Source organism: Lagenorhynchus albirostris, chromosome 10 (assembly GCF_949774975.1).
Source record: "Lagenorhynchus albirostris chromosome 10, mLagAlb1.1, whole genome shotgun sequence".
In the NCBI taxonomy this organism is placed as follows: Eukaryota; Metazoa; Chordata; class Mammalia; order Artiodactyla; family Delphinidae; genus Lagenorhynchus; species Lagenorhynchus albirostris.
This window is the reverse complement of record NC_083104.1, coordinates 72,079,694-72,103,647: the sequence shown is the minus strand read 5'-3', so window position 1 is coordinate 72,103,647 and position 23,954 is coordinate 72,079,694. Positions and strand designations below refer to the sequence as shown.

General features: G+C 47.5%; 2 protein-coding genes across 3 annotated transcripts; one reads left to right on the top strand and one right to left on the bottom strand.

The window, feature by feature from the left end:
• The first annotated feature begins 949 nt into the window (after positions 1 to 949).
• On the top strand, positions 950 to 17,440 carry CRIP3 (cysteine rich protein 3). The gene is made up of 10 exons (XM_060164197.1): positions 950 to 1,055; positions 7,572 to 7,684; positions 14,389 to 14,603; positions 14,864 to 14,958; positions 15,373 to 15,430; positions 15,527 to 15,658; positions 16,449 to 16,520; positions 16,643 to 16,737; positions 16,836 to 16,893; positions 17,070 to 17,440. Exons 2-10 carry the CDS (start codon positions 7,623 to 7,625, stop codon positions 17,123 to 17,125), a joined length of 843 nt encoding a protein of 280 aa, XP_060020180.1. The 5' UTR covers positions 950 to 1,055; positions 7,572 to 7,622; the 3' UTR covers positions 17,126 to 17,440.
• Positions 17,441 to 18,199: 759 nt separating this feature from the next.
• On the bottom strand, positions 18,200 to 23,954 carry SLC22A7 (solute carrier family 22 member 7). 2 transcript variants are annotated; one of them, XM_060164195.1, is made up of 10 exons: positions 23,559 to 23,954; positions 22,809 to 22,936; positions 22,520 to 22,674; positions 22,228 to 22,396; positions 21,280 to 21,403; positions 20,835 to 20,944; positions 20,126 to 20,340; positions 19,812 to 19,920; positions 18,663 to 18,869; positions 18,200 to 18,254 (listed from the first exon to the last, which is right to left on the bottom strand). In XM_060164195.1, the coding sequence occupies exons 1-10, from the start codon at positions 23,952 to 23,954 to the stop codon at positions 18,200 to 18,202; spliced, it is 1,668 nt and encodes a 555-aa protein (XP_060020178.1). The 2 variants fall into 2 exon arrangements, with proteins under 2 accessions (XP_060020178.1, XP_060020179.1); XM_060164196.1 differs by having other exon boundaries at positions 22,809 to 22,912.

The window sequence follows — 23,954 nt, the reverse complement described above, 5'->3', positions numbered from 1 at the left end:
GAAATTTTTATGTCAGTAGGGGTTATCTGGTGATGTGGAATTACAGACCAGGTTTTTTTTCTCTTCTGTATACTTTTATGTATTAAAAAACAGTGGTTTTTTTTAAAGTTGTGTCTCTTCCCACTCAGTGCATCTCTGTCTCCCCTCCTCACATCAGTTTTCCATTATTACAAATAGGTCTTGCTGCTTTTCCCTCAAGATTTCCTAAATTCCTCTACTCCCATCAAGGCTACGTTACATACATTCAAGAATACCACTCATCTTCCTCTCCTCCTCTTCCCTTTCTCTGGCTCCTACCTCTGTGGAGCTGGTTATGCATTTCCATTCATGCTGTACAAGCACTTGGACATTATATAAATCAAGATACCTGTCTTCACAAAGCTTACTTTAATGCAGGTACACAAAAGATACCACAAAGTCTTTGTTGCATGCAGAAAGACAGAAGATAACTCATATCTAGATGTATTGATTGAAAGCTTTACAGGCTTTTACTCCTTCCACTCATGGAGCATCAGGCAAGAAAAGTGTTTTGTAGAAAACAAGGGAAATGAGCATGTTTAAGAGAAGTGAAAGAGCAGAGTAAAAAAAGAGACAGAGGGACTTCCCTGGCGGTCCAGGGGTTAGGACTCCGCGCTTCCACTGCAGGGGGCAGGGGTTCTATCCCTGGTTGGGGAACTAGGATCCCGCATGCCACACAGCGCGGCCAAATATAGAGACAGAGTTACGTTACAGTAGAAGAAGATAGCAAAAAAATTAAATCAAGCATATTCTGGTACTGTTTTCTTTCATCTCTCCGATACTTTGCCCCTCCTAAAGTTCAATCCAGCCCTCCCATAGCCGGTATACCTACATAAGGATGATTATGATGACATTTACCGACTCTAACCCACCTATCTTCCTTTCTTTTCAGGAGCAATTGCAGAAGTCTTCATATTTCTAGAAGGAAGGACTGCAGAAGACATTTTTGCCCCAGGGAGACAGGGATAGAAGCCACAGAAATGATGAGTACCCTTGGGGCCAATGGGCAGTCACCTCTAGGGTCTGACTTCCAGAAGGTGGGTATGGTTGCTGGGGCAGGAATGGGTTATGGAGAAGGCTCTGTTATTTTAGCTGCCAGGAAATGGTGAGTTGGGTGAGCGAATATGTTATTTATGTATGTCTATATCTTTGTACCGGTAGAGGAGGAACAAGATGAGGATAGGCATAGAAGGTGTATATTTTAAACTTTCCACTCCTCATCTCAAATTATCTCCTAACTTCCATCTCTCATTTTGTGCCACGATACTCACGTTAAAGCTGTGGAATTCAGATCTTCTCATCCCTCCTGGGCCCTGAGCCCAATGCTCCCAGCTAGTAGAACATCTCCTATCTTGGCTTTAGCCTTCCTACCTGGTCCATACAAGAATCAGGGTAAAAATTGGGTATGTCCTTAGAGGAGTGGGGTATAAATAGACAAAGGAGTCTCAGGGAAGGGGGGACAATCACAAAGGATGTGTTTGAAAAATTCTGGGATTTCAGACTTCAAGACAGCTGTCTTGCAGTTTCCATTCAGTCTTACTACCTCTTCTACACACAGTAGAACTTTTGGTACACAGAAACAGGCAAGCATTTCAAAATACCAAGGAAACACCTTACTCTCTGTTCATCTAAAAAGCCAGTAGGTGTTTCTTTTACGCCCTTTTGTGCTTTGGAACTGGGCTCGGGAACACAGTGAGGATGAGAACCTGACCTTTAAGTCCTTTAAACTCTGAGATTTATTTAAATCTGAGCTGCCCCAACTCCAAATTTACCCTTAAAACTGTTAACCTAGTTTTATTTCTGATTTGTAAATGCTGGCACTTTTAGAGTCCTGGAGGTCTGCTTTACTGCCCAAATAAATCTGTGGTTTGGGTAACTTTTGGGACTACTCATAACACTATAAATATAAAGAACTGCATAATATACAATCAAAGCCATCGATAGAATAAGAAGGAAGAAGTAAGGGGTAAAAAGTATCTCAGGACCTCTTTTTGCTGAGCTTATATCAGTTAATGACTACTCATTCCTCAGGCATGACACTGTGGATGAAGCAATGGAAAGCAGCCTGGTGCCAGGGCTGCCAACACTTTGTCACCACTACTTTCTCTCCCTTGCTCCAGTCCAAGATCTGTTTCTCATCAGCTACCACATTCCTCTGCTCAGGGACAATCAAGGGTGTTGGTCACAGCTTTTATTCCTAAATGTGACTCACCTACCTACCAGCCTGTGGTTTGCTGCTTACACCTCCCTTCTTCAGTAATGTCTGGAGTCCACCTTTGAGATGTGCTGATCTAGGGCATGGGCAGAGGGAAAGGAAATATTTTTTAGAATAATATTTTTCCCCTTGGACTTTTAAAATTTGATATGCTAGAGTTCACATACATTATGAATGATTAAATATTTAAAATCTACTTTTTTATTGAAATATAATTCATATAACATTAAATTTCACATAAGATTAATCATTTTAAAGTGTGTACAAGAAGATCGTGTTGAAGATTGTGCAACAATCACTGTTATCTAATTCCAGAATATTTCCATCACCCCACTTAAAAACCGCAATTAGCAGACATTCCCAATTACCCCAAAGCCACCAGCAATCATCAGTCTGCTTTATGTCTCTATGAATTTACCTATTCTGGACAATTCTGGGGTCATATAATATGTGGTCTTTCGTGTTTGGCTTCTTTCACTTAACATTTTCAAGATTCATCCATGTTGTACCATGTATCAGCACTTCATTGTTTGTAGTTGAATAATATTCCACTGTATAGATATAAACACATTTTGTTTATCCATTGGTTGGTAAACATTTGGATTATTTCCACTTTTTTGCTATTATGCTGCTGTGAACATTTGTGTACAAGTATTTGTGTGGACATACTTTTCAATTCTCTTGGGTATGTACTGGGTCATGACAACTCTTAACTTTTTTAAAAATATAATTTTGTATTAAAGTATAAGGTACATATTACAAAACAAAAGCACACACAAGTGTTAAGCTCAATACTTTTCACACAGTGAACAGTTTGTGTAACACTTCGGGTAACCAACACCCAAATCAAAAAATGGAATGTGACCAACAGCCCTGAAGCCCCTCTCCTGTTCTCTTGCAGTCACTACTTTCCTGAAATATAACTGCTATCTCAGGTGCTTTTTGTTTTTGTTTTATGGAGCTGAAATTCACATAACATAAAGTTAGCCACTTTAAAGTGAACAGTTCAGTGGCATTTAGTACATTCACAGTGTTGTGCCACCGAACCCTTTGTCTAGTTGTAAAACATTTTCACCACCACAAAATAAAACCCTGTGTCCCTTATGCAGTTAGTTCCCATTCCTACCTCCCCACAGACCCTGGCAATCACCAGTCTTCCTTCTGTCTCTGTGGATTTACATATTCTGGATATTTCATATAAATGGAGTCATACAATCAGTGACCTTTTCTATCTGCTTTCACTTAGAAGAATGTTTCTGAGGTTCATCCGTGCTATAGCAAGTATAGGTATTCCATTACTTTTTATGGCTAAGTAATATTCCATTGTCTGTGTATACCACAATTTATTGATCCATTAATTCATTGATAGACATTTGGGTTGTTTCCACCTTTTGGATATTATGCCTAGTATGCTATGAACATTCATGCATAAGTATTTGTTTGAGTACTTGTTTTCAGTTCTTTTCAGTATATACCTAGAAGTGGAATTTCTGGGTCATATGGTTATTCTATGTTTAACATTTTGAGGAACCACCAAACTGTTTTCCACAGCACCAGAATCATTTTACATCCCTTCCAGTAAAATGTATGATGGTTCCAGTTTCTCCATATTCATAATACTTAATTTCCTTTTTCATATATTATAACCATCCCAATATTTCATTGTGGTTTTGATTTACTAATGTGGTTCTGATGACTAATGATATTGAGCATCTCTTCATGTGCTTTTTGGCCATTTTGTATCTTTTTTGGAAAAATGTCTAGTGAAGTCCTTTTCCATTTTTTAATTGGGTTGTTTGCCTTTTTGTTGTAGAATTATAAGAATTCTTTTTTTTTTTTTTTTTTTTTTTTGCGGTACGTGGGCCTCTCACCGTTGTGGCCTCTCCCGTTGCGGAGCACAGGCTCCAGACGCGCAGGCTCAGCAGCCATGGCTCATGGGCCAAGCCGCTCCACGGCACGTGCGATCTTCCCAGACCGGGGCACGAACCCGTGTCCCCTGCATCGGCAGGCGGACTCTCAACCACTGCACCACCAGGGAAGCCCCAAGAATTCTTTATATATTCTAGATACTAGATCTTTACCAGATATTTTCAAATATTTTCTCCCATTCTGTAGGTTGTCTTTTCACTTGCTTTTGTTAGCTCCGTTTTTTTCTAGTTCCTCAAGGTGTAAAAGTTAGGTTGTTGATTTGAGATCTTCTTTTTAAAAATGTTTACAGCTATAGTTTCCCTCTGAGCACTGTTTTCACTGCACCCCATACATTTTGATATATTGTGTTTTTATTTTCACACATCTCAAAGTATTTTATAATTTCTCTCTTGAATCTTTCTTTGACCCATTGGTTCTTTAAGAGTGTGTTGTTTAATTTCCACATTTTGTGAATTTTCCAGTTTTCCTCCTGTTATTGATTTTTAGCTTTATTCCATTGTGGTTGGAGACGATCCTTTGTGTGATTTTAATCTTTTTAAATGTACAAAGACTTGCTTTGTGGCCTAACATACGATCTATCCTGGAGAATGTTTTATGTGAGCTTAAGAAGATTGTGTATTCTGCTGTTTGGGGATAAATGTCTGTATGTCTGTATGTCTACAGACATTCTGTATGTCTGTTAGATCTAGTTAATTTAGTATTGTTCAAGTCGTCTATTTCCTTAGTGAACTTCTGTCTAGATGTTCTATTCATTATTGGAGTATTGGAATCTCCAACTGTTATCGTAGAACTGTCTATTTCCCCTTCAATTATGTCAATATTTGATTTAAAATATTTGTCTAATAAGTCCAGTGTCTGGGCTTCCTTGGTGATGGTTTCTATAAAATTCTTTTTTCCTGTGAATGAACAATACTTTATTCTTTTTATACCTTGTGATTTTTTGTTTAAAACTGGACATTTTGAATATTATGATGTGTCAATCTGGGAGTCAGATCCCCCTCCCAAGTTTTGCTGTTGTTGATTATTGAAGTCTGTAGTCATCATTTGTTTACTGACTTTTCCAAACTATTTTTGCTAAGACTGTATGCTTGTGTTTGGTCCTTAAATCTCTGTTCCAGTATCTCAGCAGTCAGTGACCTGACAGAGATTTCCTTAAATGCCTGGAATGAAAAAATGAACAAAAACAAACAGACAAAAACCCCACTTCTCTTGGTCTTTGCAGACACTGACCTGGGGCACCACTTTAATGCTAAGCCAATCTGCCTAAAACTCTGCCTTGGCCTTCACCTCCTGGCTGCCTGGAACCCAAAGTTCAGCCAAAGGTGCAAGCCTAGGGTCCTCTCAGGTCTTTTCTGAACTCTCATCTGTCTCTGGGCATATACTTTACATGCTGGATTTCCCCATACACACGGTAGCCCTTCAGAGTTCTTATTTCCCCATGTATCTTCCTCCTCAGACTCCTCCTTTCCAGACTTTTAGATCCGTCTGATGCTTGTTCCATTCGCTGTTTCTTTCTGTATGCAGCCACTGGTAGTATATGTCTTTAAATGCTTTCAATGGATGCTTTGAAAGCTGCTTCAGCTTGAGGGGGGCAAAACAAGGTCAGCCTCAGCACAGATTCCTCAGGGAACCGCTAGACAGGGCAAGATTCACAGCTACAATCTTTTGAGAACAAGGTGCATATTATCTTCCCCTGGCACCCGCAAGCCACACCAGGAATATGGGCTGCTGTCCCAATGGCCACCTCCAAGCTGCGGAATGGGGGATGTTAGATGGGTAAGCAAAAATGCTACAATGCTTTGTTACTGAAATTTTGCAGCTGCTTTTTTCATTAAGCACACCACTGGTTGGACTCCATTATAAGTTTTTTATTAGATTCCAGAGTTCTGAAAAAGTTGATTCTGTCAGTTTTTGCCAGCTTAATGATAGCTTTAGTGGAGGAACTGATTCTTGGAGATCTCTGCGGTGCCATTTCTGTGACATTACAATATGTTGCTTTTTGAGGAGCTGTCAAACAAACTGTTTTCCACAGCAGCTGTACCACTTTATATTCCTACCAGGAATGTGAGGGTTTCATTTTTTCCACATCTTTCCAACACTTGTTATTTTCTGTTTTTCTTTTTTAATTATAGCCATCCTAGTGGGTATGAAGTGGTATCTCCTTATGGTTTTGGTTTGCATTTCTTTAATGACTAATGATGTCAAGCATCTCTTCATGTGCTTATTGGCCATTTGTATATCTTCTTTGGAGAACTGTCCAAATCCTTTGCCCATTTTTAATTGGATTACTTGTCTAAAATCCATTTCTTACATATTATTTTCTAGTCTTTTTCTTACAACGTTATCCTGAAAATCATGCATTAAGAAAATGTGTGTATATTGGGCTTCCCTGGTGGCGCAGTGGTTGAGAGTCCGCCTGCCGATGCAGGGGACGTGGGTTCGTGCCCTGGTCCGGGAAGATCCCACGTGCCGCGGAGTGGCTGGGCCCGTGAGCCATGGCCGCTGAGCCTGCGTGTCCGGAGCCTGTGCTCCGCAATGGGAGAGGCCACAACAGTGAGAGGCCCGCGTACTGAAAAAAAAAAAAAAAAAGAAAATGTGTGTATAAAACTACCTACGGTTTCAGAACTTTACACAACGTGATGTAATTCTTAAACACAAGAAGAAGCACTTCTGTCTGTATAAAGATACATATTGTATTAATTAGGATTCTTTTGGTTGTAACAGAAACTAAACTCACACAAGCTTAAGAAAAAAAATGAATAGGTGGTAATTTGTGGTTTGGTAATTGGGAAACCGAGTCAGAATTAGATCCAGGAGGTCAGAGATGTCATCAGCACTCTTTGTTCCCCATTTCCTCAGCTCTGCTTAACTTCTTATTTTCTCTCCACTCAGATGCAAGTTAGCACCTGCAGGCTCAAGCTGCCATGGTTCTTATAGGCCTCTGTCTAGAAAATGAGGTGTATCTTTCCTTATAGCACCAAAAAAATCTCAGGGAGTATGTTGATTAGTGTGACTTGGGCCACATTTCTCTCTCTGAACAATTACTGTGACCAGGTGGATGAAGTATCCAGACCAGGCCCTGGTCATAAGCTCACCCTGGGAAGACAGGGTCTACCCTAAAGAGGAATCTAGACTAAGTTGAATTAATGTGCAGTGGGGGAAGATGAAGTTCTCCAAAGGAAATGCTTTCTAAGTAGAAAATAAAATGTCCCCTATAGAGCTGCGAAGATTCAGTGCCGCCTTTGTTTGTAGCCTTCCCTCTTTGTGGCTTTTTATCAAAAGATGGTGCTCAGGTTCTTATCCCCACTAAGATACTAGTAATTGCTGCCCTTTTTTTGGTGGTGAGGGTATGGGGTAGTAAGAGATTAGAAATAAAGATCTTACAGTTCTGCCTGTTCCAAAAGCTCAGGAGAAGAAGAGAAAAAGCCCAATCGTTTTGGAGTTGGGAAGAGGCTAGAACATGGCTTCTGATTCTGTGACCTTGAGCTTCATAGAGGAACCGAAAGACTCCTCTATAAAAAGGTAAGCATTTGCATTTGTCTGAATTCATAAGATTAAACTGTTTTTAGTCTTATTACATAGTCTCGTGACATGGAAGGACTATTCTTGTATATTGTAAAAAAAAATTACCCCCCAGACCTTAGTAAGAAGATGAGGAAGTTGCTGGTAGTTTCCACCAAGGAGCACTGTCACCATCTATCAGATTTATAAGTAAGCTGACCACCAAGTTTCACTCTTATTCTTCTCTCAGTTTCCAGAATATGGATACATTTTTCATGCTGCAAATTATTTGGAGGTCATTTTCTAAAATATACTTTCAGATGAAATACACATTCCCAAGTGATACTTGAGAGCCCAAATCCATCTTTGCATGGAAAACCATCATTTAAAGCTGTTGTTGATATCTTCACAAGCATAGGTTGAAGGCACACATGGTGAAGGGGCAAAAAGTCCTTTCCAGCAGTCTTGATTCTGAATTAGTCCAGCTGATACCACTGAATCACAAAATGTAGCTCACTCAATAGCCCTAAGCAGCTAACCACAAGTAGCTAATACAGAGTGCTCTCAACAGGTTCATATGATGGCAAGTTGATGCTGGGAAACAAGGGCAATATCGGACAGACTCTTGCAAGAGCCATAAATAATGTGTGATTATACAGCAGCAATTATCTACAGGTGGGAGGATTAGTGTATTTTAAGAAAGCATTTCAGTCTGGTTTTGTTTTGTGTGTATGTTTCTATTTTTATTTTTTGTTCATAAACTATAGAAAGTAAAACTAGTTGTAGGGGATATTCAAAACATGGAGTGAGAAAGCACAAGGGTTATGGGTAATAAAGGTTGAGAAACACAACAATAAAGAGGTAAGACTGATTTTTCATTAACATACAGAACTGAGTGAAACCTTTTAAGAGTCATCCATAGATACAAATTTTGATAATGCCTTAAAGTGACAAGCATATGGCCATGTACTTGAACAAATCTACAAAGGTATAAAATGAGTGGAATTTATAGTTATAATCAAAACTCACTGCAGTGCCAACCTGACACATGATAGCAGCCATATTTGTAAGGTGCTTTACAGTTTACACAACACTTTTCCCTCATTCTCTCTCTTGCCATATATTTAATGATAGGCATAATTGTGCTACATGCTAATTAGGCTTAATTAGTAAGTTCTTGTGAATGGCTGTAAAGTGGGACTGATTTGCTGCCAAAGCAAATTTTCAGTTCTTTTTACTGTATTAGTCTCCTAGTATTTATAATCAGGATCAGTTTAAAGCGTATTCCATTTTGCATCATACATGCTGATCCTCATGTATATTAAGAAACAAACTCCTGAGTCTACTCCTAGACAACTGAGCTCCCCTTGCTCCAGGGCTTTTGTTATAACAAAACTCTCAACCCCTACCAGTCCACTCGTAATCGCACATCTCTCCCACTGGTCCTCATCTACTCACACTTGAGGGAGACTTGTGTGCAAAATTTAACATTCATTCACCAACAAATTTTTATTGAGCACCATGTGCTAGAGATTGAGCAAGGCATTGGAAGCATATGCAGTGGTTGGCAGAATAGTCCTGGTCCCTGCCCTCATAGGGCTCACAGAGTAATGAGGTACACAAAGCCTAGAATGTGGCAGGGGAGGTGGGTGGGAAGTTGGCAGACCTATTTTACCCTCCCACTAAGCTACAAACTCAGCTTTTATCATGGGGTCTCCATTTGACTTTTTCCCTCATTTGGTTCAGCACTCAGGCAGGGAAAACACAGCTGTCATAGATTGTACCCCCTTTACCCCCAGCACAAGATGCTATAGGAGGGAGTGCCTGGGGCCAATAACCTGGTATTGAATAGGTGAGGGGAGGGAGCAGGATTAGTGAGGTGAAGATATTGGAGAAGCAAGTTCCCAGAAAAAAGATAGCTTTTGCAAAGGCCCCGAGGCAGGAAAGAACTTGGCAGATTTAAGAAGCTCATTTACTGTAATTACAGAGGTTGAGGCAACAGGAGAAATGACTTAGAAGACTGGAAAGGTGGAGGGTCCTAGAGCCAAGTTAAAAACTTTATCTTGAGGGTACCGAGAAGCCATGGAAAAGTTTTAATGACATTTCCCTGCCTCTTGTATCTCAACCCATTATTTACGTGGATAGGCCTTCTTATCAATTAGTACAGAGATGCTGTACAGACAAGAGTAGTATCCTTTCAGACTGAAACACATGGGTAGCTTAGCAGAAACCATGCTTAGGAACATCAAGTAGAAAAAGTATGAGTTCAAGAGTCACAACGCATGAGGGTCTGTATGGTGTTGAACCATTTCTTAACCTCTCCAAGCCACTTTCCTTTTCTGTACAGTTGGTAATGTAATGTTTAAATCCTTCATCAGGTTTTGTAGGATCAGAAATAATAACGCCTATGACTGGCATTCCATAGGTGGTAGCTGTCACTATTTTAGCAATGCTCTCTTGCTAACACAGATTTCAAACTCTCTTGGGGAATGGAATCACAAAATAATACATCGTCAAGTTGTGAAGAAACCTTAAAGATCTGTCTGTATATGCTGCTTGCATTCCTTCTGCAACAATGACAATTAGTTGGTTTGTTCTCCGGCATTACTTATAACATCCAGAGACAGGAAGCTCACTACTTTCTGAAGCAGTCACTGCATATTTGGCTCTATTAGAAGGTTCTTTTTGTGGACTGAATCCAAATCTGCTTCCCTGTGGCTTCTATCCAGGGGTCTCGGTAGTACCCCTAATGCCTCTTCCATGTGACAGTCCTCCAGGTATTTAAGGCCATTATCTCCCACTACCACTCACCTAGAGTTGAAAAGCTTGTTTCTTCAGCCTAAGAACAACAATAAAAGGGTCAATTCATCAAGAAAATACAACAATCTAAAACATATATGTACCTGACAATAAAAACATGAAGAGTGTTAGTGGAAGATTTTAATAATAGTAGTAGTAGTAGTAACTATCATTTACTGAGCACCGCCACTATACTTGATACTATAGATACACAGATAAGTAAGTCTCAATCAATCCTGTTAACTGAAGAAAGTTAGAAAAGTAAATAAGTGTAACACAACATTACAGATACCGTGACAGAGGTCTGTGCAGGAAAAAAGTGGGGTGGGGCACCAAGGGAATAGTTATCTTTATGAAAGAGGGGTCTGCCTCTTATAAGAGATAATATAAACTACACCCTCTCAACTGAGTAGGCAATACTTACACTCAACTGGACTTATCCATTTGTGGTATTTGTTAAAACATCATTTTAGAAGTTTTAGTCACACAAAGTATTCAAAACAGCCACTGTTAGTGACTGCAAACACATTCCTAAAAAGATGTTAATTCTCCCTGTTAACATTCTTTTTTTTTTTGGTACGCGGGCCTCTCACTGTTGTGGCCTCTCCCATTGCGAAGCACAGGCTCCGGACGCGCAGGCTCAGCGGCTATGGCTCAGGGGCCCAGCCGCTCCACGGCATGTGGGATCTTCCCGGACCGGGGCACGAACCCGTGTCCCCTGAATCGGCAGGCAGACTCTCGACCACTGCGCCACCAAGGAAGCCCCTTGTTAACATTCTTTACAAAGACTTTTGGGTTAGGGGCTTCCCTGGTGGCGCAGTGGTCGAGAGTCTGCCTGCCGATTCAGGGGACACGGGTTCGTGCCCTGGTCCACATGCCGCGGAGCGGCTGGGACCGTGAGCCATGGCCGCTGAGCCTGCGCGTCTGGAGCCTGTTGCTCCGCCACGGGAGAGGCCACAACAGTGAGAAGCCCGCGTACCGCAAAAAAAAAAAAAAAGACTCTTGGGTTAGAGTCAGAATAATGGAAGCCAGGCAAGGAAGAAGAGTGGAATACTGTGATTTGTTGTACCTGTAAATAGATGGCAAATATTTGAAAACGAGGAGCCTCAACTAGTCTTTCATAAGCACTGAAATAGAAAAGATGAGGCATACTGTGTTTGTTGTGGCCATGCAATATTGGAAGGCCACAGAAGATGGAGAGGAGTAAAGCACTTCAGTCCTTGTTTCTTTATATGGGGCCCTGTGCTGGATGCCAGGGTAAAGATGACCCAACTAAGAGGCTGAGGCATGGGCACAAGGCGATTGAATGCAGATAGAGGTGGGGAACCTTAGAAAAGGATTATTTGATGTGGCCTGGAAATTCTGAGGATAGATCCTTGGACAGATGAAGTTAGCCTTCCTAAAGGAGGCAGCTTGTCCAAGAATAAATACAACAGTGAAGTCCTCCCAGCCTCCTAATGTGGACCTTCTTCGTGTGAGCCTTAGAGAGCAAAAGGCAGTGAAACTTGAGCTGCCGTCTTGAAGAAGAAACACATGAGAGGCAGAAACACGAGAGTAAAATAACAGTGGAAACTAAAACTAGTACTTTTCAAGTTCGTTAAAGAAGAATCCCTTCCAGAAACAGTTATAACACTAAGGATCTTGAAATGTTCCCCAAAACAAACAAATAATGAGAAAGTGTAGAAAAGTTCATTTCACAATGTGCAAGCCTTCCACCTTCAGAAGTCATCAAGGAGGATAAAGCAAGTGTTGTTAGAAGCAAAAAGTACTCATGGAGACAAGTGAGGAAACAGGAGTGTTAAGCAGAAGTTCAGAGACACCAGTCCCATCCCCATTGCCCATCTGAGGGGATTGAAGTCCAGAGAGGATCTCCAACTCCTAAGACACAGATAGGACTCCTTTCACCTAGCAGGGCACAGCGCTGCAACCCAGTGATGGGGTTAGTGCACGCCTCATTCAGCCATTTCTGAACTGACTTGACAAAACACAGGAACTTATTCCCGGAAAACTCTTCATTTCACCATGATACTTCATCGAGGAATTTTCTCCTCTGCTGGGGCCCTGGCACAAAGTAATCAAGGCCTCTCTTCTGCCCCTCATTTGCTGAGCTACCTTTTCTTGTTGTCGTTTTTTTATTTTGGGGGGCGGGGGGGGCCACACCTCACAGCATGAGGAACTTCCCTGACCAGGGATTGAACTGATGGCGCATGCATTGGAAGTGTGGAGTCTTAACCACTGGACCACCAGGGAAGTCCACTGAGCTACATTTTTTTAAAAAAGTTCCCTTCAGGCATAATTATTAAAACATAATCCACATACCATAAGTTTCACCTTTTTAAAGTATACAAAGCTATGACTTTTAGTATATTCACAAGGTTGTGCAAATATCACCACTAATGCCAGATCATTTTCATTTCTCCTGTAAGGAGACTTGGTCCTCATTAGTAGATACTCCCAATTGTCCCTCCCCTAAACCCCTAGCAACCACTAATCTACTTTCTGTCATTATGGATTTACCTTTTTTGGACATTTCATATAAATGGAATCATACAATATGTGGTGTTATGTGTCCGGCTTCTTTCACTTAATGAAATGTTTTTGTGATCCATTCATGTTGTAGCATGCATCAGTACTTCATTCCTTTTTATGGCCAAATAATACGTTATTATAGATAGACCACATTTTATTCATCCATTCATCAGTTGATGGGCTTTGGGTTTTTCCATCTTTTGGCTGTTGTGAATAACAATACTATGAATATTCATTTCAAGTTTTTGTGTGGACATATGCTTTGTGTGTGTGTGTGTGGACAGTTGCACCTAGGAGTGCAACTGCTTGGTCATATGGTAACTCTAAGTTTTAACTCTTTGAGGAATTGCCGGACTATTTTTCGAAGGGCTACACATTTTACATTCTCATCAGCATTGTATGAGGGATCCAATTTTGCCACGTCCTCACTAACACTCTTTATTATAGCCATTCTAGTAGGTGTATAATATTACCTCATTGTGTTACTGATTTTCATTTCCCTAATGACAAATGATGCTGAGCATCTTTTCATGTGTTTGTTGACCTTTGTATATCTTCTTTGGAAAAATCTCTATTCAAATTCTTTTCCCATTTTTTAATTGGGTTGTCTTTTTATTGTTGAGTTGTAAAAATCCTTTCTATATTCTGATTACTAGACCCTTATCAGATATATGTTTGCAAATATTTTCTTTCATTCTGTGGGTTTATGTTTCTTGAAGTGTCCTTTGAAGCATTGCTGAGCTACTTTTAACAAATATTAAAACATCTTAAACCAAATTAGGAATATGTAATTGGTGTCTGAATTATACTTTTAAATTTAATAAATAAGCATTATAATTTTATGAGCAAACCATAGCATGCAGACCCCGTTTGGGGGCTTCCAAACTGAGTTTTGGGTTCACTATGGGATCCATCATAATGATAGTTACTGCTTTTATAGCATTTAGGTGCCATGTGCTGTTTGGGCACTTTGCAAGTATTAACTTATCTAATTCTCACCACAGTCCTATGAGGGAGAAACTTATTACTTTACTCATTGTACAGATAAGAAAACGGAGGCAGAGGGAGGTTAAGTAATTTGCCTGAAGCCAAAGAATGAGTAAGTAACAGAGATGGGCTCCAGATTCCGTAGCTCTTAACTATCTGCCACGGAGAAAGCGGAATGAAACCATTTCAAAGAATGCCTAACTCCTCGCTTTGGGGAAATAATGGTGTTTTCATGGCGTTTACACTCTGAACAGTTTTCCTCTCTGTACCAAGCCAGGAACTAGTGCCACCCTTCCAGGCGTCTTCATTACTCCCTCCCCTCCCAGTCTAGCTTCAGGATCTTCTCTCCTGTCCACCGGTCCGATACTTCAGTGTTTGGAAGTAACAGCAAATTTGCCTGCGTTCCCCAGGTGGAGTGGTTCTAAATTTCTGGCAGCCAGTGGGAACAGAGGAGCAGCGGATTCAGCCCAAAGAGGCTCAAGGCTGAGCCATGGGAGGGGCCAGCGAAGGGGGCGGGAACTGAACCCCGGAGGACTTGACCACAGTGTGCAGTGTGCGGCGCCGGCTGCTCAGAGCGGAGCCATGAGCTGGACCTGCCCACGTTGCCAGCAACCCGTTTTCTTTGGTGAGGCCTGGGCGGAGGAAGGGGAGAAGACGGGGCGAGTGAGAGCCTTTGGGCTCCATGAGGACGCAAGGAGCTGGCCACGGTGTGGTCCCAGCCCCCTTTTCCACCTATGGGGCGCACAGCACTCGGGCGGGATGGAACTGGCCTCCCGGAGACACTCCCCATCGTCTCTAGGAATCACGGTGGGGGGGGAACAGGGGGGAAAGGAGGGCGCCTTGTGCTTGGACTGGCTCTGCCCGGTTGCACCTTGTCCCCCACAGCAGAGAAGGTGAGCTCCCTGGGCAAGAACTGGCACCCATTCTGTCTGAAATGTGAGCACTGCCACAGCGTCCTGTCCCCAGGAGGGCATGCAGAGGTGAGGCCGGGCTGGGGTGCACAGCCTTGTGTCTGTCACTGTCGCCGAGTCACCAGCCCCCGGTTTCAGCCCCATTGGCCCACCAAAGGCAACCTCAGCAGCCAACTCCCAAGATCACCTACCCAATAGGCACCACACCAGCCAGCATGTGGGGAGCCTGAATTGTGCTGGTGGATCCCATGCCTTTCGTCAGGTGGGGGAGGGAAGCAGCACTGCTTCCTGAGCTGCTCTTTCCCTGTCTCCCTGACCACAATGGCAGTTCTGGCATGCCAGCCCACCCATCACTGCTCCCAGCCCCCGCAGCCCAGGCCAGTAGACAGACACACCTGGCAGCCTGTCCTGGGGAAAAGCCTGTGGGGCACAGGAGAGCCCCCTTGGGCCCTAAGCAGTCCTCTTCCCTCTGCTTGTGCCTAGCACAACGGAAGGCCGTATTGCCACAAGCCATGCTATGGGGCTCTCTTTGGACCCAGGGGTAAGTACCAGCCTGGAAGGGGCCAGGGGACAGCAGAACCCTCCGTGTGGCTGGGAGCTGGAGGCTCAAGCCTGACCTCCCCTCTTCTCTCTGCAGGGGTGAACATTGGTGGTGTGGGCTCCTACCTCTACAATTGCCCCACCCCCACCCCTGCCAGCGCTACTCCTCTTAGCCCCAGCAGCTTCAGCCCCCCCAGGCCCAGGACTGGCCTCCCCCAGGGCAAGAAAAGTAAGTGAGATCGAGCCCCAGCTACTCCTCCTCCTGACCCTTCCCCAGGATGGAACAGGGGATGGGGACCAGGTGGCAGTATCCCACCTAGTCCTTTGCTTCACATTCCTACAACTTTGTTCATGGCAAAGACTTCTCTTCTCTGTGGCCCCTTTTTTGATGTTTCCTCCTGTCAGCTGCTGAGTAAGAGGTAAATCGGGCAGGTGGCATTATCACCCCCATTTTACGGGTGAGAAAACTGAGGTCTGTAGAGGGCAAATGACCTTGTGCAGTCACACAGCTAGTCAGAGGCAAAGCTGGCCTGGAACTCAGGCCCCTCCCAGGCCAGGGCCATGGAAGGAATGACCTAGAGTAAGGGGTCATTGAGATGGGCCAGCCCCTCACATTCTTCCACTTCTCCCCTCTCCCTGTTCCTTCCTCCATCCCCTGGAGAGGGCAGTGACATTGTGCTCCCCAACACCTGACACCCCTGCCCTGGCCAGCTCCTATATCAGCTCAGGTTTCCTGAGGATTGAGTTGCTGACGGGGTTGGGCTGGTGGGCACCTGAGCCCCTGGGAGGATGAGAAGGAAGCAGGTGGTCCCTCCTGCAGGTAGGGATGGGGCAGGAAGTGGAGTCAGAGGGGACTCAGCTCTGCCTGAGGAAGGCAGGCTCATGTCCATGAGGGTGGGAGGCTCTGGGATGAGCATGGCTTTTGGAAGAGGACAGTGCCATATGCAGGGCAGGGCTGATGGGTCCTGTTTAGGCCTGGCCTCCACCTCAGCCCTAGCGGGGGCCTCTTCCCCTTAAAGGCCCTCCCCACACGAAGACGTTCACTGGGGAGACCTCGCTGTGCCCTGGCTGTAAGGAACCCGTCTATTTCGGTAAGTGACAACAGAAAGCTAGGAGAGAGGGGTGCAGGATGGGCATCAAAGGGCAGGGAGGTGGTACAAGGCAAGTGGGTCTCCCTGCCCTGCCCCTTGAACTACCATCTCTCCCCCACCAGCTGAGAAGGTGATGTCTTTGGGCAGAAATTGGCACCGACCCTGTCTGAGGTGCCAGCGGTGCCGGAAGACCCTGACTGCTGGGAGTCACGCTGAGGTGAGCAGGGCAGGGGTGGGTGATTATGCTGGGAGGAGGGAGGCTGGAGATGGGAAAAGAGCCAAGCTGAGATGTCTCTCTTTCTCTCTGTGTCCCAGCATGACGGCGTCCCCTACTGCCACATCCCCTGCTATGGCTACCTGTTTGGCCCCAAAGGTGGGCAGCCCCACCCCAGACAATGGGCCTAAAGTATGGCATGTGGGTCTGTGGGGATGTGTGGACAACTTCCCCTGTGGTCAAACACACCCCAGACCCCTCCCAATTCCCTCCAGCCTTCAGCCCAGCACCCTCCCCAGCCCCAAGGCCCTTGGTGATGCGGCTCTCTCCCTCAGGTGTGAACATTGGTGATGTGGGCTGCTACATCTATGACCCCGTGGAGATCAAATGAGATGCTCATAGCAGAGGTCACCCTAACTCAGGCCTCCCATCATCCTCTCCATGGTCCAATGGAAGCTACAGAATTCTCTAGTCCCACGAGGGTGCGAGAAGGTGTGATTCTGGCAGCCTGGGCCTAGGCTCCATGGTAGACCAGAGTCTACACTTTCTCTGCCAACTCCTCCCTTTCCCATTCCTATCTGGTCAGGCAACATAGGCCACCCCATTTGAAGGTTAGTGTCTTGGTCTTCCCAATCCCTTGATCCAGCAAATTCTGTAACTTCAAGGTACTCATAAAACTTGTGTTTATTTTGGCTTCTCCAATAAAATGTTGGCTCCCATGCCTTCAACTCTTCTTTGGGCATGAGGCCTAGACAGTGGGTTGGAGGGTGGGGAGTGTAGGGGTGTGGGGATGCATTACCCTGCAAAGTGACTGGGAGGTAGCAAAGCCAGCCATGGGAACAAAGAGCTCTGTTCTCCTGGTCCCCTGGCTCTGGCACTGGGCAGCTCCCAGCACCACGCAGTGGACAGCATGCCCACCAGCCTTGTTGGTACCAGAAGTTGTCATAGGACAGTTCTTTCTTTAGCACCATCTCTAGAGGAAGCACCTTATTCAGCATCTCATTTGAGCATGAGAGCAGATAGATCCTGCGGCGAGGTCTGCTAAGAGGCTTCATTATCCATTTGAGAGATGACCAGACAGACCCAGAGAGGGAAAGCCACATGCCCAAGGTCACCCAGAAATCAGTGACAAAGCTGGGACCAGAACCCAGGGCCAGACTCAGTGGCTTCCCATCCAGGGCTCATCCCACAGCTCCTCACTGTTGCCCTAACCCAAGGGGCACCTTTATTTACAGAATCCCCCCAGCCATGAGAGGGGTGCCAGAATTCTCAGCAGCCCACTGCATTCTGGGAAGTTGCTCTGTTGCTGGAGGCCAAATAGTCAAGGCTGGATGAGCACAGAGAGGGGGCAACTCCAGCCCTGGACAGGGGGCTCACTGCCCCCAGCCCTGGTCAGAGGGCCTGCCCTTCTGTTCTCCCAGCCCCTGCTGCAGAACTTCCATGGAGGGCCTGCCCCTGATTCCATTCAGTCCTGGACCTGCTTCATGGGCATCTCTTCCTCCTGAGGGTTGGATGGGGCACTGAGGAGGAAGGAGTCATGAGCAATGGTGGGGTTTATCCTCCCAGCCTACCACCCCAGCCTGCCCCATAGGGCTGGCCTAGGGCTCCCCCCAGCTCTTGATATACAAACACATGTACTCCCACAAGTGACTCCCACACATGCTTGACACATCCCTGACATGTAGGCATACCTGAGTGTGTGTACACATCCTCTTCTTCCTGGACACACACACAGGTATGGACTCATTTACACCTCTATACACGCAGTTTACATACCTCAGGTCACACACCCATGCACACTTGCATACACGTACCAGACACACATGTGCAGACATGTCTTCCTCTCTGAATCTTACCTAAGGTGTCAGGTACCTCAGCACCCATACCCACATGCATGTGCTCACACAGATACAGTCCTGTGCACACACCTCTTCCTCTCCACGTCTTGGATGGTCTCTGGTAGTTGTGCCTGCTTTGTCTCTGGTAGCAGGAGGGCAGTGCAGGCAGCCAGCAGGGCGATCCCCCCATAAGCGAGCTTGGGCAGTGACAGCCATACTCCGTCCAGCAAGGCTGCCAGTGGGGCCAAAGAGCCCCCCAGTCGGCCCACCAGTGCAGTCAGCCCCATCCCTGTCTGTCTGCTCAGAGAGAGAGGATGGAGGAGGGGGTTGCGGTCTACTTGCGGTCATGCCTCATGGGGCTCCCTTTCTGGGCTGGCAGGGCCTGGTGCCCCCTTCTCCCCAGACAGCTAAGAAAGCTGAGTCTTCTTTCAGGTGGTCTTCCCACCCACCCCTAGGCCAGAGGCCCCCAAGCCAGCACCCACCAGAGGATGGGCCCCCATTCTGATAGTACCAATCAGGTATTACTGAAGGAAAAAAACAAGTCATCAGAAAGAGGATGGGGAAAGGGTAGCGTGAAAGGAAAGGGTCAGCAGCTGGAACAGACCCTGCCATGTTACAGGAGACACAAGGCTTTCTAAACATGCCCAGCTGCCTACCCATCTCCTCCCCACCTGTCAATAGCTACCTGAAAGGGCCAGGGCCTTATGTCCAGAGACAACCCCCAAGGGCAGTTCTGCTTAGGCTGTGTTGAGTAGGATGGGATGGACAGATGGGGCTTTTTTTTTTTTTTTTTTTGCAGTATGCGGGCCTCTCACTGTTGTGGCCTCTCCCCTTGCGGAGCACAGGCTCCAGACGCGCAGGCTCAGCGGCCATGGCTCACAGGCCCAGCCGCTCCGCGGCATGTGGGATCTTCCCAGACCGGGGCACGAACCCGTGTCCCCTGCATCGGCAGGCGGACTCTCAACCACTGTGCCACCAGGGAAGCCCCAGATGGGGCCTTTTGCGACTGTTTTCTTTTAAAGGAGGCCCAGAAAAGTTGTCTGACCTTGCTCAAGGTCACTTAGTAAAGAAGATTAAATGCCCCACCTCCTCCCAGACTTAGGCAAACACAAACAGCTCTGATTAGCTCTGTAAGGAATGGGCGACAGGGACTGGGGTGCAGTGTGTGTATGTAGGCGTGTTGATAAGAGTTGTGACTAACAAGCCCTCCCTCCAGGTGGCTTGCCTGGGACCCCTCACCTGAGCACGGTAGGGTACAACTCCGACGTGAAAAGGTAGGCAGTGGTGAAGGCAGCTTCAGAAAAACCTTTCCCCATCACCGCCAGGGCGGTGCTCCAGGACTTCACCTCTGGAGGAAAAGGGGTTCAGGCAGTGACGAGGCCTTGCAGAACAGAGGTTCTCCCAGGATAGGAGGTGGAGCCTCCGGAGAGGGCCAGACTTAACTGGCTTTGAGTCGGGGCTTCCGGGAAAGAGCCGGGTGGCGGTGGGGGGCGGGGTTTTCTCGGCCAGAAGGCGGGGCCTACGTGAATGGGCGGGGCTTGGGCGGGGCTCACCGGAGGACACCAACAGCCTGAAGCCCAAGGCGAGGGCGGCGCCGAGCAGCGTTCCTGCCAGCGTGAGGCGGCGTCCAGCGTGGCGCACCGACAGGTAGACCAGCAGCTTGGAGGGCAGCTCCACGGCCCCGAAGAGCAGCTGCGTCTGGTACACGTTCAGCCCCAGTCCCGACACATCCAGGCTCACGCCGTAATAGGAAAAGTTCACGCCAAACCTGAGGGGGGTCGCGATGCCACTCAGGGGTCCTCCTTCGCGCCCCCTTGTCCTCTCTTCTCAGGAGCCTTGGCATTTTAGAGGGACCGTCTCCCCCACCTTCGGAGCCCGCTGCCCACGGTCTTCCGTGTCCCCATAATCCCTTCTGAGTGTGCAGCACATGCCAGTAGCCCAAGCACCTTTACCTAATCTTCACAGCAACCCTGTGAGATAGGAACTAATAGCGTCCGGTTGTACAGAAGAGGCACTGAGGCTCAGAGTGTTAAGTGACCTGTCAAAGGGCTCACAGTAAGGAGGTGGCAGAGCCTGAATTTAACCCCACGTGTCTCTGATGCCTGCTCCATCCTGACCTCCCAGAGCCCCCTTCCCCCCTAGAGGCGGATCCTCCTGCCATCCGCAGTTACAGTTTCACTTGTCCCTTGTCCTCTCACACTCAGCACCAGTGGAGTGTGCCCCTCCCCCACCCCACCAGGCCCAGGTCAGCCCCCGCCTCACCACACCACCATGCAGCACAATGAGATGTGTCGCAGCCTTGGAGTCCGGAACAGGTCTAGGTATGAGGGTGTTCGGACCACCCGCTCCGCAGCAGCCACTTTGCTCAGAGCCTGGTGGGGAAGGAGGAGAGTTTGTGACCTCGGAGTTGGCTATGTGGCCTGAACAAGGCACCTTGTTCTCCCTGGGTTTCCATCCTTCTCTTCTGCAGTAGTGGGGGAGGGGATGCACGTGGGAGCTGAGTAGGTGGGTCCTGAGTCAAGGGTGTGGCCCACCAGGGCCAGTAGGACATCCTGAAGAGTTTGGAACACTCCATTGGGGGCCAGGAGCTTTTCTTGCACACAGAGTGGATCCCAGGAAGGGGACCCTTGACACAGGGCACACACACACACACACACACACACACACACACGTACTTGCATGCACTCACACATACATTCACTCTCACCTCCTGGCTCAGGCCGTCCTCACCCAGAGGCCGCCCATTGAGCCTGGCACAGCGGAGCAGGTACCTGTGGGCCTCTTCCACACGGCCCTGGGTCAGAAGCCAGCGTGCAGACTCAGGCACCCACCTGGGGGGCAGGAGGAGGCCCTTCAGTCAGAGCACCCTAAGCCACATCTCCCTCCTGGGCACACCACAGGCTGTCAGTTTCCAGACTCTTCCCCACACAGTCCCCTCAGCCTGGAATGTGTTCTCTTCCCAAGCCCTCCTCACCTGATGAACTATTATTCATCCCTTAAGGCCCAATTTCAAAGCCACCTCTTCCCACTCTTCCTTGCCCAGGCCTAGGTCCTCCACAGCCTGGGAGTCCCTTCTCTACTCAACTGAATTGGTCTTGCTCCCAAAACCTCAGCCCCCAGGACCAGCTACCCACTTCACCCGCAGGTGACAAGAGGGCATAGGATGGAAGAGAGACAGACATACAGACATACCCACAGGGATCATCCAAAACCAGTTCACTTTGGGGAGGCAATGAAATGCCCACCTCACCCAGCCCCCCACCTCCTGCTTGGACTCCCTACCCCTGTGCTGGCTTGGCCGCCACCCCCACCCCTCCAGGGTGCCAGCCTGTCTGTGCTTGGCTCTGTCTCTTCTGTCACTCATGTGTTCATCTCTATCTGTGCCTCTGAGTCTGCCTTTCGGTCCTGGTTTCTCACTGTCTCTCAGTGGTTCTGTCTCTGTCATTCCGTCTCTATCTCTCTATATTTTGTTCCCTGTTTCTCTGCTTCACATGCCTGGTGCCATCTTCTTTGTATTGATCTCTGTCTCTCTTTCTCTCTGTTGGTCACTGACAGTTTCTCTTCATCTCTCAGTCTGTCTTCGAATCTCAGCCTCTGATTAATTCTGTCTCTGGCCTCCTGTATCTCCCACTCCCCAGCTACCCCCAGGTCTCACCAGATGCTGAGGATGCCTGGGGCACAAGGCAGGGTGACAGCCAGCAGAAGCCATCGCCAGTCCCGTATCAGGTAGCCGACCAGTGCCAACAGCATCACACCCCCTGTCCAGAAGGTGCTGCTCAGGACACCTGCCACAGTACGGTGTCCCACGTCCAGCCACTCCAGCTCTGGACCCAGGGCGCAGTTGGAGACAGGAAGACAGTTAGCAAGGGCCAGAGGGGCTCAGTCTCACCCTTGACAACTGCCTCCCTGCAGTCTTCTAGGCCCTACCCGTCCTTTGCCTGCCTCACCCAGTGGCATCACGATGATGGTGAAGCCAGCCAGAGCCGTGCCAGTGAGGGTGCGAGTGATGGCAAACATGGTATAGCTGACTGAGGCTGCAGATGCCAGGCCCAGCACCAGGGAACTCACATAGGCCACGAGCAGCAGACGGCGCCGCCCAAACCTGCACAGGGGTCACGCAGGGTCAGTGCCCTGTAGAAGGGAAGTCCCAAGACAGAGGTATACTAGGCCCATACCCCAGCTAGTGGAAAGAGTTCCCCACCCCACACCCTTATTGGCCCCCCTACCTCACCCCACCTGTCAGACAGGTATCCGAAGGCCACGGCCCCCACCAGCACACCGGCGAAGAAGAAGGTGGAAGTGGCTCTGTTCAGGCCTTTCTGCTCACACACCAGGTCCCACTGCAGGGACAGGCAGGGAGGGGCCTCCTATGGGCACAGGGCCCTCTCCAGCTGGTACCAATCCCTCTTCTCCTAGACCCCAGGTTCTTCTGAGGTCAACTGTGCCATCCTGGTACCTCCATGTCAGATAGCCCCCAACTATTCACCCCAGCTTGGGGGGGGGGTGGTGGAAAACTTTGCCCCTCCCCAATTCTGCAGCCTCAGTGTCTTCCCATAGAAGGCCTTGACCCTGACAACAGTTCTGCTCCTTCCCAGAGAGACTCTGCCCCCACCTGCACTCCTCTAGATGGATTATGCAAATTCTAGACCTGGGGCCCGGAAAAAAGGAAGAGGGAGGAGTCCTCTATTGTTTCTCCACCTCTTAGTACAGAGACACCCTTCTCAAATCTCTGCCCCAGCTCCCTAGAGCCATCTTAGCCCTCACCTGCCCTAATCACCTCCCAGTTAATGATAGCAGCTCTCACACAGGGGCTTTACTACAAGCCAGGAACGAAGCTCAGTACTTTGAATTTATAGATCCCATCTACAGATTGGTAAGCTGAGACTCTAAATGGCAAAGTAATGTGTCTAATGCCCACATGGTAATCACCCAAGGCAATGGCAGGCCCATCCACTCGCATGTCCCCCAACCTCCCAGCTCGGGTACCTCAGTTGCAATGGTGGAGGAGAATTCCGAGTGGTCGTACTCCCAGCCCTGAGGGCAGGGCACTGTGGAGGGCTCACCCTCCAGCTGCTCCCCAGGGCTCTGCCCCCCTCCCCACAGCGTGGTGTTGGGGAGGGCCTGGAGATGGGTGAAGAGGAGGCAGGAGCTGAGCCTGCCATCAGGCTCCCGGGGCAGGTGGGCCTCCAGCCACTCGTCCTGGTGACTGAAGTTGGCAGGGACTCCAGGCAGGGCACAGCGGTGGGCTGGTACAGCAGCCAGGAAGATGGGCAGGAGGAAGTGCATGGGCAGCAGCACACGGGGCAGGGCCAGCAGTGCCACATTCCGCAGCTGGAAGGGCCCAAAGCCTCCCACCTTGTGTAGCAGCTCCTCGAATCCCAT